General features: G+C 38.2%; 1 protein-coding gene across 3 annotated transcripts in view; it reads right to left on the reverse strand.

The window, feature by feature from the left end:
- The window catches only part of LOC114055151 (protein cordon-bleu-like), a 113,644-nt gene that overhangs the window by 62,154 nt on the left and 33,654 nt on the right, over window positions 1-17,836 (reverse strand). For all 3 annotated transcript variants that reach the window (XM_027878987.1, XM_027878988.1, XM_027878989.1), the window contains exons 2-4: window positions 10,886-11,092; window positions 1,923-2,133; window positions 991-1,219 (exon numbers count right to left, since the gene is read on the reverse strand). In XM_027878987.1, the coding sequence (XP_027734788.1) occupies window positions 991-1,219; window positions 1,923-2,133; window positions 10,886-11,092 (647 nt within the window). The remainder of the gene's footprint in view (window positions 1-990; window positions 1,220-1,922; window positions 2,134-10,885; window positions 11,093-17,836) is intronic.

Here is a 17,836-nt window from a genome sequence, read left to right on the forward strand (position 1 = left end):
GGAGATATTTAGTTTACTTAGAAGTCTAAACCCATTGAAATTTGACTCGCACAAAGGCAGAACTGTCACTTATCAAAGGAGCTGGAAAGAAGAGACAGAACGTCAACATAAATAAATAACTTTATAAATAAAAAATGAACCTGCAGCTCAGCATCTACAAGAATGACATTATCTAAACAATAAATAAGGACATTTACTGTGCTGGAAGTGATACCAACTGAGACAAACTGCAGGAGACAATTTTAATGAATATCACTTTCTGACCTCAAAGGAAGTAGTTCTTGTCAATGTGTATTTTTAAAGCAGGTATATTTTAAATCACATTGCAGAATTATGCTACTTGAATACATAATCAGTCTGATAAAACTCAAGTCTAAGAAGCAGCTACTACAATGTTGACTATCAGAACAGAAAGTGAGGATAAATAAACAAGAGAACAAAATTTCAAATACAAATACCTCTTAGTTCCTCTTCACTAAACCGTCAATAGCTTCGCTCTTTAGGAACCGTCTCTGAGCCTATCCAGTCTGTTTCTCATAAACCCTGGGCTGTCGCCTCTGCCTCTCAGCTTTCACAGCTGCCATGACTATGGCATGTCTCTTCTTTCTTTCTCTCCAAGCCACAGCACAGGTAAATGTCAGGCTCTGCTTAGACGAGGCCCCTGTGTTATGTGCACCTCTACTGACAGCAGCTCCAGGATGTAGCAAAGCTCCTCCTTTTGCCCTGCCCCAGGCCAACCTGCACCCTGCCAGAGAGCAGCCCAGCCTGGCACAGGGCCCAAGAGCAACCAAGGACGACTGGGCATGTTGCTGACCTGGCTGCTGCTTGGGGCACAGCTCACTGAACAAACTCATGCTGCTCTCTAGACTGAGATGTCACTCTGCTGTTTCAGCTGGACTCCAAAGGAATGGCAGCACAAATGCTTTTAAGTTGCCCATATTGTTGTCACATTATATAACTCTGCAGCAACTTCTTTTGGTCTCAGCTCACCTTTTTTCCTGTCCCAGGCATACAGCTCCTTTATCCCCAGCTCCTCCAAGGACTTGGTAAGCTCCAGTTCCTCCCCAGTTATGCCATCCCGCAAAAGAACAATGTGCTCTTGACTGACTTCACACTTCTCACAAATAGCTGGGATGATGTTGTGAAGAGGCACCTCTGGGCTAACTCGAACCACAGCCTTCTGTGTTTTCAGGTAGTTCACTACCAGCCTCACAGATTTCTGCAGAAACAAACACAAACTCTCAGTCTCACCTCTGTGATGGCACTGTACAACAATTTTACAATGAGAAATGCACTGGGGAATTCCATATTGTCTTGACTACTCTCAGGCAAATTTAACCCAAATTGCAAAAAAATATTATTTAAAAAAAAATCTCAGAGCTCCCTTGCCACTAAGGAGACATTAACAAGAACAGGCCAAGAAGGAAAAGGAATCAGAGACAGAGGTAATTTGTGAATGTTCACAAGTACCACTCTGAAAGATGTGAGAGTATAATTAGATATTGATTCAGAATAATAAAAATTTCAGCAAACATTTGGAAAATGGCTTCTTCTGAATCTTCACAGTCATGTGAAATACATTTATTAATGATCAGTCTTCTCCCATATCTTTAATAAAGATGGCAAACAAAATATCACCAAAACTCCATGCACCATACAACCCCGTAACTCTCATTTCAGTCATTACTGCAAATTTCAATTACCCCAATCTTCAGATTTCCATCTATCCAACCATATGCAACATTTTGTCTAAATGTCTAGACTAGCCTCTACCAATCTGCACGCAAAACAGTTAAGCTAGTAAAGCAGGTTATAGTCAATCAAGTCTTTCCCATCCAGTTTCAAGATGAAAACATTGGAAGAACTGCTTGAAATCATAGGAAAGGTTTCATGGCACCATTTTAGCCCAACAGAGTACTGACCTCAGGGACTCTTGGCAGAGGTCGCTTTGCCTTCTCTTCAGGAACCTTCTCTTTCAGAAGTATTGTCTCTACGTCCAGTGCTCCTATCAAAGTGTTTGGCTTGTAACTCAGAACTTGTTGAGTTCCTGAAGACTTCAGTTCAAGACTGTGTTGGGATGGATTTAAGCGATACTGGCTGCATAAATCAACTAATACATCCATCACAGCTTTACTGCAAGGAAGAAGACATTCACCATTAGCATGAGAAAAAACAGTTGCTACAAAATTTACCTCAGTTTTAAGATGGGAGGAAAAAAGACAATACAAGCTGTGCATGTGTCACTAGTTAACCATCTTTATGAGTGAACGGTGCTAGTGCTTTGAAATGCTAAACAGATCAGATAAAATGATAGGAATTAAATATATTCACACTTTGGTGTGTGTTTATGAGCTGGCAATTAACTATTCACTCTGAGGCAGACAACAGTGCCAATCATAGCACTAACCAACATAAGCCAAGTGCAGACAACGTGCATCTTATCTACTAAATCCATACATTAAACTCTCCAATTCAAATGCTGTTCTTTAACATGAAGACAAAATATAAATAAATTATGCACTCATAGTCCAGTAAACTCTACCTAGATTTGAATCATCACATAACAGAATCCAAAATGGAGCATTTAAATCTGGAACAAACAGTAGAGAGGATTTATTTTTCCAGTTTACAATTTTGAGTTCCACAAATCCATTTGACACCAGCAGTATTTTCAAGTACAAGAGATCCTGTCCATATTTATTTTGGTGAGGATATTAACCCTGTATAAAAATATCTGGTATTGAGTATTTGCATTATCAGTAACTCTTACTGCAGATGTGATTCTTAAACTACAAGATTAAAGAAGTCAGCAACTATTCCTCTCTTATTTCATGCCTCTGCACAGAGGTACTCCATTTTGTGTCAATAACTCAATATTCACTGGAGCTTGATACTGCCTGACACAGCCGATATAAACTGTGCTCCCACACACCTTGGAAATCCTCTTCTACCATGATTTTGAAGGGTCCTTTTTTTTTTTTTTTTCTTCCCCCAGCCTTCCCTGCTAAAATTCTATACAGAATCAGAGAAACCAGGTTTATTAAAACTGGTAATTTTCTGAAAAGCTTTGGTTTCATAAGCCATTTTCTATCATTAACAAAACAATTTAAGTTGAAAAAAACTTCCAGCTGTAGTTGAAGACTGTCATACACAGTGGGATATTTGTCTTCTAGCAGAAGTGAAAATAAGTGCATACACAGTATATGTGTCAAAAGAACTGTTACCTCTTCTAATGTTTAAACTGGAAAAACTGTATACAGATTCAAAATGCAAGAAAATTCAAAGAAAATTAAATCCTTCAAAGATTATTAGCTACCACCATTACATCTGTGGCTCAAGAGCCGCCCTTCAAACTGCAAGCTGGGAAACTACTCTCTGGGAGGGCTGCCAATCTTCTTTCTGTGGCTATGTTGTTGGCCAACAACTGATCAAGAAATTGCTGAAAAACCCCAGAGAGCCAATGGCAAAGACAATGACAATGGAAAAAACAATTCCTTATTAACAGGCAAAAGACTAAAATATATGTAGATGACAGCTCTTTCCATGCAAGAGAAGCGGAAAGGACCTGCTTTACAGTCACTTATTTCAATTTTAACTCAGTTACACAGTGTAAGCTGGAAAAGTGGCAAGCATGGAAAATTTGAAGTATGTGATCTCACTGGAAAGAGAAGAACAAAGTGAGAACATGACGACTGAAGATCAAACAAAGAGAACAGGTGTCATTAATATGTATAGGAGGCTTAGAAAATTTAGAACACTATGGCAACTGCTAACATAGAGAGCATCTAAATACAAACATTCAGTACCTAAATCAAAACCTTATCAGGTCATTTCATGATGACTTATTCTGGCACTGTCAGGTTGAAAATGTCTGTATCTCACAACCATACGTAACACATCACAAACCAACAGACATTTACATCTACTAAATCCAAACTATAGGAGAATTCCACCTACACCAATATTTATATGAATATTCATTAAACTGTGCAGCAGTGAGCACTTTTAAAAAGTGTCAGTTCTCCTGATACAGATTTTAGCTTGTCTGTTTAAAGATGTATTGTTTTTAAATTAAAATTTGCATGTGTTTGTTTCCCTTCAGGCTTATTACTAATGTTTCACAGAAAAGCAAGTAACCTGGCAAAATCATAATACATGGTGTTCTATGTGCTAGACTTTTCTGTTTGAAGTGGTACATTATCATATTATTGTAGTGCATATTATTGTGATAATTCATTCAAATCTGGACAGTTACCTTACATTTTGAAAAAGGATATTAAAAAAAATACAGTTCTTTAAAGTAACAGTTTATGATTTCATGCATTTACCACTGAAATTATAAAATATTGTCAGCAGCAACAGTAGCACCACTACAAGACCAGAATCCACCAGCCATCTGAGAAAATAAGTTGCAGGCTCAATCATGCAAGTCGAACAAATTTGTCTGGAGAAAGGACAATTCAAAAATCCAGTCAAATTTGAGGTTTCATCTTACTGCTGATTACAGAGCAGGCATGCATTAAACATAACTCGTAAGGAAGTCTGCAACATCCCCGAGTCTGCATCCTGCAACATTCCTGAAGTCTGCAACAACCTGTGCCATGCAACTCAGAATACACAACTGTTCCATCAGGAAAACTATCCCGAGGTTTCATCTGTACCATTTGAAAATACAGATGAAGCAATACCTCTGATGCTTTTGAAACAACTTCAAAATGAATAGTATGCTCTTCCCAAAATGTAAATTTGGAGAAAAATTTCCCACAAAACTTCTGAAGTATAAAGAAAAAAGGGAAGAGGAAAGAGAAAAGAGGAATTTCACAAGCAAAATTCAAAATTCATGTGTTTCAAGGGAAGTAAGAGAGCTGGGAAGTCCTTGCAAAGTAATTCTTCTATCAGATTTCAGTGGCACCAACTTGAAAGATTTACCTTCCAAACTGTAATACAGTTCAGCCTAATTTTATATGGGATTTTTATTTCAAGTTAACTCCATGTATATGCCATACACAGATGAGAGACACTAAACACAGCAAGAGAATTGTAATCTACTAATCTAGACCAATTTTTCTTTCTAACCTTGGGCTGAATATGGCTCTTGGAAGATGCAAAGAATCAGTCCTTCCTTTACTTCCATCTTGCTCCACACATATCTGCACTGTATTTTAAGTTGCTTTCAAGATCTGGTAGAGAGTATACTCTGTTCTGAAATTCAGGCAGGTCTGATCCTAAACAATTAAATCTAAAGCTGAAATTAACTTACGTGTCTCCTGCCTTTCCAATTACTCAGCTAAGAAACATCTTATTTTTTTATTTTAGTAAGATGTTACTGAAATTGTGTGTGGACAGACCAAACACTATGGAACAGACACCAAAGGTTAATGACTGATAAGCAAATACTAGAGAACAGAAATAAAACTGGAGGGTGAACCCAATTTAAGATTCAGACAAGAAGGTCCATATGACTATTCTTAGCAAAGGAGAGTACTTCAGCTCTATCCTGATATTTAGTTAGTAAGCTGTTTGACAACACCAGTTCTGGATAGTAAAGAATAACTACTTTGTCAGCAATATTTATCATGCTGAACCTGTGATCAAGTTTGAGCTTCAGACTGCTTGTGTCCTCTTGTTCTCCAATAAAACATAGCAAAGGCCTACAATTTTAAGATGCATAAAACAACTCAGTTGTTTTGGGTGTGGTTTGGCCTAATCTCCTTGGATCACACAGAGAAATCCATTTTAAAATACAGCCTTATACATCTAAGAAATAGATGTGTAGGGTAAAGTTGTGTTCTATCAAATGAAACCAACTTTCTTATTACCTTCTATCTCCATTCTACAAATGCCTTTCAGTACCTGAAGGGAGCCTACAAGACAGCTGGAGAGGGACTTTTCACAGGAGTCATGTAGTGACAGAACATGAGGAAATGGCTTCAAACTGGGAGTGGGTTTAGATTAAATATTAGGAAGAAATTCTTCACTGTGAGGGTGTGGTGAGGCACTGGAACAGGCTGGCCAGAGCAGTTGTGGATGCCCTGTCACTGGAAGTGTTCAAGGCTAGGATGGATGGAGCTCTGAGCAACCTGGTCTGGTGGAAGGTGTCCCTGTGCGTGGCAGAGGGGGTGGAACCAGATGACCTTTAAGGTCCCTTCCAACCCAAGCCATTCTATGCCAAAAAAAAAATAAATCTCAAACTGGAGGAAAGAATCCTCTTTATTTAGATCAGTGCCAGATATGCATTAAGAACCTACAGTGACAACTTACTGGAAAAGAAACACTACAGTGTAAAGTGTGACCTGAAATCTCTAATGCTTTCACTATCTGCATTTGAAAAGAGAGAATAGCATTAGTCATTATTATTTTCTCATGCTCCAAAATACAGCAGGCACTTCATGAAAAGATTAAAAGTTTTCCTACACAACCAGAAATGTATACACTAAATAGCAAGCTTTATCCAAAGAAGTTCAGGAAGCATGATAAACAGACACTCATAAATGTTTTCTATTTCTTTTCTTATTTTGCTCATGTACATTTGGCTCTTGTTTTCCATAACTGAGCAAGTCCACAGAAGGAACATGAAAATGACACACAAGAAGAGATAGAGGACTGGGTTTGTTGAGCCTTAAGACAAGAAGGCTGAAGGGGGATTTTCCTGCTGTCTGTAAGTATGAACTGGTAAGGTTACAGCACTAGATTCTTCTTGCCAGCGAACAGCAAGAGGATAAGTGGCAAGAGACAAGTGCCAACATAGGAAATTCCATGTAGGTACAAGAAAACATTTTGTTGCCATGAGGATGGTCAAGCTCTAGAAAAGGGGTACGGAGACATTCAGAAACTTCCTCCCTGGAGGTATTCAAACTTGCCTAGAAATGGTGAGTTCCAGTGGCCCATTTCCAACATAAATTATTCTGTAAATTATTCTAGTAAGACTGTTTCTTTTTTCTTAACCTATATTGAACTACTGTAGTTTTGACCTGACTCTAATTTAGAATTTAGTTAAGGTAATTTTTAAATCTTTTGCCATGTGCCCTTTTTATCTTTTTCTAACAACAATTCTTTCATGTTTTACCAACCTGGGCTGACTTCACACTTTCAGTCTTTCTTGAAACACTGTTCTATATGCTGAGCTATAAACCTGCAATAATGAGTCTATTACTGAGAATTATGTGAGGATGTTCTCTCTGTGATGACATTAGCTTTAGGCTCTGTATGACGCATACCCACCCTGCAGTGAAATTTGTCCTGGAGTATTTGCACAATGGGACTACAGCTTTGGCTAGTTTATTGTTTATTCCAGTGTTGTTCTCTCCGTGCATCATACAGGTGGGAGAATTCATAAGATAACAGCAGAAGCAACAACTCTCCAGTTTACTGCTCTGCATATTGGTCATCCATGGCACCCATGACAGCTCCAAACCAAACATCATTTAGCTTCAAACATTCCTATGTTTTTACAATGCATTTCAAATACTATTGAATTCTCAAGCTGCTGACACTTAATAGATGTATATAATACATATATATTACATGTGTATATATATGTATATAATATGTATCTGTGTTAATCAGGAAGTTCTTCTTAGTGTCACTCAGTGTGAATGGAGATGGATGCATCATCCTTTTATTTATAGGTTGCTGTTGTGGTTTGCCATTGAAAGCATTACCTGTGAGAATCACAAACAGAAAAAGTTTCTGGTAACTCTTGTGAGCTATTCCACTTATTTTCTGTCTAAATGTCTGGCCATCACCTCTCTCAGACTTGTTAACAGTTTGTGTGGATCTGCTACTGATCTATATGCATAAAATGCATGTGGCCAACACTCTGCCTGTGCTTTCAGATATTAGTGTTCATGCAAAAACACAAATAAAGAGTAGTTGTGGGGTTATTTTATAGTCCTTTTCAGTGGAAAGTAGACTAACAGTTTTTCATGAATACTTCTACATGTTTTACAGTAGAGTTCACGGGGATCGATTATTTAAAAAAAAGAAAACCGATTTTTAATACTATTCTATTGCTGCACACACTCCCTAAGGACTTAACTTAAAATCTGCACTGCATAGTTTCTCAAACAAACTGTGTGTTACAAGATGACAATAAACTCTTAAAGAGAGACTTTCTGCTTGAGTTAACTTTTATAAACGAAATTATTTTACAGTTCTAGATTCCAATAAAATATTTTTATTTTACTGTATAGATATTTGTATAATATCTATACAAACTTTCTACATAGAGAACAAAGTTAAACTAACAACATGCTGCTTTGCTCACATATAATGAACAAATTGAAATACATAACTTTTAACTTAGTTCATTTAGAATAACCTTAAGTGATACTAATTACCTACAGTATTTATATTTTCAAATATAATCTAGTGTACTTCATTGTTCTGTAAACTGCTTTCCTGAAATTACAGAATAATTTTTCATTATGAAGATGCCCAGGGCAAGGTTTTGCAAATTTTTCTGCAATAAAAAAACCTATTTCCCCAGGGTACCCAAAAGCAGATCTTGCAGAATGCAGTTTTGATGACGGCAACAAAAATACTGAAGATTTACAGCAGTAAAAACAACAGCAGGTTTTCTGCAATGCCCTTTTATGATATCACCACAGATAAAAAGAGTAAATGGGGAAAAAAATTCATCACTTGCACTGGCTCTTGTACTTGCCTCAAACTTAAAAAAAAAAACAACCCAAATTTTTTTTTAAAAATCCAGTATCTTCATCATTTAATGTCTACCTCCAAGTACCACTGTCTTCACAGCTGTTCAGTTCACAATGTCAAAACAATGCATAAGGTCAAAAATGCCTGGGCTTTCACCCAAATCCAGATACTTAAGACAGTTCATCCACTACAAATTTCAGATACTCTTGACGTTATTACTTTTACTATTCCACATACCTGAAATCATTACCAGTATTAATGTACAGAAAATTGCATCTTCAAATGATTAGAAAGAACAGCACTACATATGAAGTCTCTTCACAGACTAATGCCACTGTGTACAGGGCTCATTACAGACTATCCTTTTGTTACTTCATCACTTATTGGAATGATTTACTCCCCCTTCCTCAGTTTCTATCATCTTCCACTTCCCACAGCTGACTACCGGTGTCACTGACTTCTGTCTTCAGAAGACTTCAAGACAGTGCTGAGGGAGAACAACTACTACCTAGGTTAGGCACTGGATTAGCACATTAACACAAGCAGGAATTTAATTGCCACCTAAAATAGAGGCCTAGACCTGCTATGTAGTTACTGGAAAGAAGTGAATACCTTCACAAACACAAAGACAACAGTCTGGTTGCTTAGAATGCTTAATGCAGATGATATAAATAACCTCACATGAAGTTTCATTTTCAACATTTCTTTCAGGTTTTAGTCTACGGACTAAAGACTCTAATAAACAAAACACTCAGTCTCAGTATATGTGATAGGTAGAGATAAACAACTGTGCAAGACACAGAATGTTAATTGTACAGGGACTTTCCAATTGTTCTTTGCTCAACTAGCTTTTATGTTCTTCAAAAAGTCGCATAAAAACACCACTCTTCTAATGCTCTTGGACTGTTTTTTCTGGGATTATGTTTTTTTTTTTTAGGGAAATGAAATATTTTCTAACCATATGGCAATTATCTATGTCTCAATACAAAATGCTGCATGAATATTAGCCTCTTGTCAGCTCTCGGGGGGCTTGAATTTGACAATGAAATATCACCTTTCTTTGGGATCTAATGGCTCATGAGTTTCATGTCCTGTTCTACTTCTCAGGCCTGTTCTCTTCTTTCTCTCATGAAGTCCAAATCTCCCCATAAAAACTCAAGCATTACATGTCTAATCTGAAAGCCCTTATAAGCACTGCTTTCCTTTCAAACCTTTAACATCACTCTGGCTTTGGGACTGACCCACACAAGTTGCACTAGTCTCCTGAGATTGAGTAACAACTGCTATACACATCCTTCTCAGCCATCAAAATACACTAATAGGCAAATAGTCAAAACAAACTAACATATGAGACCAAAGAGAGTAGTTCTACAGGAATGCAAATAACTATTGAAAACCTTGATTGTAAAATAAGCACAGACCCTGCTTTATTAACAGGCGCCTATATATCCTCTGAACTTGATGCTACACTTCCTACAATTTCTTGTCTACTGCTGACCACATCATTTGCAATAGTTTCATCATAGTATTTATTGTATTTTTAAAACTTTTTCAAATTATTTCCTAAAGTAACATATCCCTCTTTCAAACTAATTCACACAGAGAGGATGAGGATAAGAAAGAGTTCCCATAGGGAAGAAAATTATCTCAAAATTGCCATTCCAATACAATTTGCCCTTGGTTGTACCCAGTAAGTAACCTCTCCCTCTTTCCATGGAAAAAAATACACTTTTCTATATAAAAGGCTTCCTAAATATGAGCAGATGCTTTGCTGTCTACACAACTGCAAGTATTTGTGAAGGTGGCACGTCTGAATGTAAGGAATCATTCATCTTCTGAGCTTGTGTTTTGGCATGATTCCAGGCAGTCATACTGTCAGTACTGCTGTTTGCCAGGAGCCACCCACTTCCACTGCACCAAACCTACTCTGGATTATGAAATGTGATACAGTCTAAGCCTATTGGTGCTACATGAAATAGATGGATTTGTACATGTGCTGATTATAGTCCACGGGGCCAGTGACACAGTAGCTGCTAAATCCGTCCTGCCCCAGAAGAGAGGGTCCTTTATACATGCCTCTCAGGACTCTCTGGTGCAGCAGCTGCTCAAAATGCAGAGAAGGACATGACAGAAAAATCCCATAAACTCAGAAAGACATCAATATCAGCAAGTATCCCATCGGGAACAAAGGGCTCCAGAAAGTGGGAGATAGTCAAAGTCTTACCTTCCTTGTACTGTGTTCTTCTGCTCCACCCCACTGGGTAGAATGACTGTGAAGTCCACCAATCTGTTTATCATGTTCTCCTTCATGCTCATGAGGTTCTGATCAGAAATTACAGCTGTCTCTGCAGGGGACTTGTGATCACTGTGAATTCTACTTGCTGCAGGAGGTTGATTTGGTGGAGGAGGAGCACGAGCTTTCATTCTTTTCCTTGAGAAATAAAGGCAAGAAGAAAATTAATTTTTTGCATAGAAAGTATAAACACATTACTAAGAAACAATGTTCTTTCGGCCACAATCTCAGATTGTTTTAAAAAGTTCTGCTAACGCAAGTAATTTTATTTATAATGAAATTTTTCAATGGAGTTGCACTTTTATTTCTACCTCTTCTCTAAAAATACACTATTTTTTTAATGATGCACTCACTCCTACTGTTTGTTTTCCACGCTCCGGGGGAAGAATCAGTTCCATAATTGGGATATAATAATTTTTCTGTCAAGCATGAAGCCTGCTCCAATGAAGTGAGAAACAGAAATGTTGGGCGCAGTCCAGACCTGACTCAAGAAAGAGTTGTATTTACGAACATGAATGTTTCTTCCAAGTCAGAATGGCAAGAGTGGAAGCAGGGTGAGGTTTCATTCAGCTATATTTGGGTTCCACAGTATTACTCTACTTGAAATATTGTCTCCTCCTCTGCTCCGAGTCAGTAGTATTAAATCTGGCTCATCGTACTTCACAGGGAAGCACCATGAAAAGGTCAACTGTGAATGATATCACTTCATACCACACAACACTAGGCTACAGCTCTTTGAAAGTACCCTGAAAGAAACTCATTCTCCAGTAGCAGGCAATGCACAATGTGTGATATACAGAAAAGCTGCATCAGAGCTTGCACCAAACAAGCAGCATACTTTACAGAGATATAAACCCACCACAAATTCAAAGTTTACTTCATTGGCAAGCTGCCAGACAGATAAGCAACATATGTGTGCTGTTAAATTTCTGAATAGCTGGCCTCACACCAAGCACATGTCTAAGAGGATTAACTCTGATGATTAATACCCAAGTGACCTCTTCCGACTAGATTTATGCCTAGTTTTAGTCTGATTTTAGCATAACAGATGGAAAAAGCAGTAAAATATTTACTCAGAAATTATTACCCAGGCTTACTGCCTGCATTTTTTAAATTTTCCTGTTTTAGGGTGCAGGAAGAGAAGAGATTACAATTCTGTACATAATTTTCACCCCGCAAAACAACATAAATTGAGGTCCAGAAAGGAAGAGTATAGAAGAAGCACTCTAAAAAGCCTGATAAGCTTAGTGGTTGAATCAGCCAAAGACAAAGCTGTGTTTAGGGAAAAAAAAAAATTAAAATCTGAACTGAAATACCAAACCCAACTCTTCTTTAAGAAGAGATAACCTGTATTCTCACAGATAAAAAGACTAAAAATTCAGCTTTTTACCAGTGTAAGCTCCTGGCAGAGAAAAATAGTAAGAGCTATATCAAAAAAAAGAGGAGAGAGAAAAAAAGAAAAAAAGAGATCAGAAACAATCCAAACCCCTTATACTTTTAAGTCAATATTGCATTTGACCAATAATTTCTGTTACATGTCTCAACGACAAAACTTTGTTACACCGCCTTGAAAATGCACATTTCAGTTAGGCCTCTGCAGGATACTGTAAAATTAGCAGAGATGAAGATATTGCCTTTCCTTTCCTGTGTGCGTAACAAATAGCATTTTCCCCAAATATGCAGGGTGAGGTACTGCTTTATTTATTAGCATACAGCAATTTCTCTTCCATTGGAAGTTTTCCCTGAACATTCACTTTTTATCCTGTATATACCCAATGAGTCATGAAGTCATCAGTCACTAACTTGCAGCTTCTACGCTCCTCCCCATGGAGGTGATGACAAGAAGTTCAAGGCTTTATTGTCTGTCAAACTACCTTGACTTTCTGTATGTCTATGAAATAAACTCTTGTCTATTGGAGGAAAAAAAATAAATTGGGATTCATCTTCTGCTCACATACCTTTACATTTAGCTACAGTTGTTATTTGTAAGCAGGTGGTGAGAGACATGGGAGTTTTGCATACATCCAGATCATGCCAACACAGCCTTACAATCAAGGAACCAAAGTTTAAGGACTTGATATCAATTTACAAATGATGCAATTCTTGCTCTTTATAACACCAACAGCATCAATATAAGTAGCTATAGAGATTCACATCAACCTGTTTCTTAAAACAAGCTTTTATTTTTGTTTCTTAAAGCTTGTCCTATCATGTGGGACACAATTTCAACACAGTGATCCTGACAAAGTACTACAGTGGGTGGGAAGAAAAGAAGTAGGTAAGTGTTTTGAGCCTGGCAGAACTAGTTGTAACTATGATTTACCTGGACTTGTAAATTCCAGATCTCACAATAAACAAAGATAAAAAAAATAAAGCAATGGTAATAAAATAATCATGAAACTGAAAACAGCTGAAATGAAAGAGACTTGAAGAGAGTTCAGGGAAGAAGTGAAAAAGACTGAGTTTTGAAGCTGATTAAGGAGCAGTAAGTAAGTCAGGAGTAAGCTACACAAGATATCTGTTCCCTAGCAATAACAAAGCTGCACTTGGTTTTCTGCAAGAACAGACAAACAAGGTCAGACAGACACCTTAATACCATCTTAATACTAATTTATAGCTCAGAAATGAGACTGTGGCTTTTTTTTTCTTTTTTTTTTTTTTTTCTTTTTAAGTACTCTACAGCCAAGCCTGCAGTTACCTTGTATAAAACTGCTTGGGGCTGGGGCAGGGGGCAGAGTGTGTAGTATGTCAGCAAATCAGGCATCATACCTTCAAAAGCATCAGCTGTACATTAACCAGCGACGTTCACTTTAACTCTATATAACATGTAACAAATGCCTATTCTTTTTGGCATTACGCAGACAGGGCCTTGTAGATACTACAATCTTCCTTTTCTTTTGTGCAGAAAGGACAGGGCAGGTCTGTTTCCTTCAGAGACATCAGAGAAAGGAAAAGGGAAAACATTCCCACTGCAGTGTCACTAACCTAGCAACAGTTCAGGTGACCTCATATGAACTTTTCCACAATAGCGACTACATATTCTCTTGAAACATTGCAACTGCTTTAAATGCCTGGTTTTCAGCATTTTCCAAATGACAGACCTCAAATTATTTCAGTGGAAGCAGATCCCTCTAAAGTTCACATTTGTACAGTGATACGTGGCACAGATTTCCACTTCCTAGTCAGCTTTCTAAAACATCTCAGTAGTAGAAAGAAGCTCCATGAATTGCAGACTGAAAAACACAGATCTAGCTCTACTTTGGATCTGGCACGAGCAGCTGCTTTCTGACAGGCCCCAGCAACTGCAGTCAGAAGGTGCCTATATGCTTGTTAATACTATTGAAAGCGAGCCAAAAAAAGAATTCATCTTTCTCTATCAGAGCTACAATGGTTATAAAGGACAATAGCAAAGCACTCCATAGTAAAAGCCTTTTTGTTACCCCACTAAAATAATGCACAGAGAAAGTGATTTAAAAGCCTCTTTTAAGCATGGGTACTTTCCGCACGATGAACACAACATACTATAAAAAAGTTGCATACCAGTCTTCGGTGTCAGATAAACTAAACTTAATTCAACAGCCATGTTTCCTCCATAAACTTCTTTCACTGTGCTCGGTACTGAGATATCTATTAACACACCCTACTTGCTTTTAATCTGTGGTAGAAGTGAGAAGCAGAAACACTTCAAATCTATGATTAGGTTTAGTTCACGGTTACATGAATGCTTCCATACGGTCCTTGAGACAAGAAACAGATTAAAAAGAAGCAGCTGATTCTAATACATAAATGTACAGTGACTTTTACTGAGGCTTGAACTGATTCTTCTTACTTTACTGTAAGTTGAGAAAAGGCTTACACTCATGAAATAATTAGGCATAAATAACCTACCAGAACTGTTCTCAGCAAAGGCATCAGGCTTCTCAAAATGGAAAAACAAGGACACTGACCAAAAAGATCAGTGTTTCTGTAGTACAGCACATTGAAGCAAGGCAATAGAAATGAAGAAAAGTTTCTTGTGAACTTCTAGACAAGGTAACAGAAGCCCTTTGAACCCACAATTTATTAATATATAACTACCAAGGAACAGGATACGACCTGGACTTTACAATCTCATGCTAAAAAAACCAGGAGGGGTCCTGGGGCTTCTACCGCTATGGCAATGCTACGCAGAGATTTCCTTTCTTCACATACGGTCTAAAACACAAAAGTATCAAAAAGTGAAAGTGAAAAAATGAAATCCTACACATTTCCACTATGCTCCACTCATAATCCTCTCTGCTCTGTAGGGCTAAAGCAATTTAACAGGGCAGACTTCATCCCATGGATGTCAGTGGGACTTTGGCAAGAGCTCCACACTTTACCAGTTTGTAGAATCCAGTCCTTTCTATGCCAAGCCTCTCTCTAACCATTCATTTTAAACAAGCAAAACAACAACAAAAACACACACAAAAACCTGAAAAAAACCAAGACAAAAATCCAGCACAAAAAACCAACCAAACAAAAAATCTCAACAACCAAAATAGAAAAACCCATCAAAACCAAAACAAAAACCCAACCAACCCTCAACACAGCAGAATTACAGGAAACATTAATTTTTGATAGAATGAACAACTCCCTCAGTCTGGTCAAGTCAATTTGCGATCTAGTCAATGCTCAAGACTGGAACAGTTGTAGAGGGTTTTTCTATGACAGTTGTGTACAACCCACCTCATAATTAGGAGGAGTAAACCAAAATGCAAGTGCTCAGTAGTAAGCGAATACAGACACAGTATCCCTTGAACATAAAACAGGAAACATGGGAATAAACAATCTTGATTTTCGGATGATTGCACTCCTACAGTGTTTTGAGGGGAAATCTATGCACATTGCTGTGCGAGAAAAAAACCCACAACAAACAGATGACTAAGTTTACTCATTCCCTTTCCCCTCTGGCCCTGGTACTTTGCACAGCAAAGTCAGAAACCCTGCCCCACATCATACTCCAAAACACCAAGACAAAGCATGGCAGAAGTCACTCCTGCTTAGTGATCTAGCTTGAGAAGCAGGTCTCTGTCAGAGAACATTTCTTTTTCATTCTTTGTTGCTCATGGCAAAGCAAAGAAGACCCAGATCACAGTCTGGCAGGGAGACAACCACTGTATCAAAATTAACAGTGCACCAAGTTCTTTGTAAGTAAAATCTTTCCAGCTTCTAGACACAGCAGTTCATAAAAATTGCAATGCAACACAAGTGCAAAAGGAAATACAAACAGATCAGCACCAATATCAAGGCACCTTAAGGATTTTGAAAATGGAAACTGAAAGTCAAACAAATCACAGGGAGAGGGAGAACAGACACCAGAGGAGCACAATAATGTCCGTAACTACTAAAGAGGCAGGAATTCATCCAGACAGCCATACATAATAAAATACAGCTCCATTCAACTTTGCCATCTGCACCATTTAAATTAATCAATTAAAAAAAAAATCGAAGAACATTCTCAAGTGTATTTTGTCTATCACAGGCTAAATATACTGATTCATTACAATAACATACAACACAGGTAACTTACACCTTTAAATTTCTCATATCTAGTACATAAATTACAGGTCTAAAATGCATTACTCTTGTGGTAACTTGTTTCCAGTATTATTTTACAACATTTTTGTAACATTTACAATATTACAAAAATGTTACACTTTCTAAAAAGCTTCACCAGGGACTAAAACGTAGTGAACTAGATTACTGCGATGTGGATATAGCTCAGGGAAAAAAGAGTTCCCTACGTTACTTTTTTTTAAAACAAGTTTTAATTTTGATTTTAACAGTCTTTGCTCCGAATTCACTGGATATTATGATATGTAATTATTTTATGGTTTTCTTTTTTTCAGAAATTTCTTTGAATTTCTTACTACTTTCAAAAAGTCATTCCATTTTTAAGGCAGAATCACATTGACAGACATGATGAAAATTATTCCTTGCATGCAAGGTAAAGTCACCCAAAATAGAAAAGAAAAAATCATTTGTTTTTGGCAAAGAAGTGAAAGTTATTAAATTATATTTTTGATCTTCTATTTTATTCAACTGATGAGAAAGCCTACTTTACATATTTTAGAGATCAAGTTTCTATGCCAGAAGAAAAAAAAGAAAAGAAAAGAAAAAACAAAAGGCCAGAAGCAAACAGAATGAGTGCATTTGTAGAAGAGGTAGGAGGGATGGAAGTTGTGTTGGGTTTGTGTGGCCAGATTTTGATAGCGTGGGGGGTTAAAGGGTTGACTTCTGTGAGAAGCTGCCAGAAGCATCCCCCATGTCTGGTGGAGCCAATGTCAGCCGGCAGGACGGATCCGCTGCTGGCCAAGGCCAAGCCAAGCAGGAATGATAGTAATGCCTCAGGAATAACACATTTAAGAAGGAAAAAAAGTTATTGGGCAGATGAAAACATCTGTCAAGGAAAAGCAGAGTGAGAACACGGGAACAACTCTGCAGACACCAAGGTGAGTGGAGAAGGAGGGACAGGAGGTGCTCCAAGTGCCAGAGTTCCCCTGGCAGAGGTTCCCCTGCAGAGGTTCCCCTGCAGCCCATGGTGCAGACCATGGTGAAGCAGCTGTGCCCCTGTGGCCCATGGAGGTCTACAGGGGTGGAGAGATCCACCTGCAGTGGAGAGATCCACCTGCACCAGAGCAAGTGAGTGCCTGAAGGAGGCTGTGACCCCATGGGAGGCCCATGTTGGAGCAGGGCCCTGGTACGGGCCTGCTGACGCACAGGGAGAGGAGCCCATGCTGGAACAGGTTTTCCTAGTAAGACTTATGGCCCTGCCAGTGTGGGGGACCCACACTGGAGCAGCCTGTGCTGAAGGACTGCACCCTGTGGAAAAGCGGCCGACGTGGCAGCAGTTCATGGAGA

This window comes from Empidonax traillii, unplaced genomic scaffold (genome assembly GCF_003031625.1).
Source record: "Empidonax traillii isolate 1590-97213 ecotype Southwest subspecies unplaced genomic scaffold, ASM303162v1 scaffold48:size2401408, whole genome shotgun sequence".
Taxonomy (NCBI): Eukaryota; Metazoa; Chordata; class Aves; order Passeriformes; family Tyrannidae; genus Empidonax; species Empidonax traillii.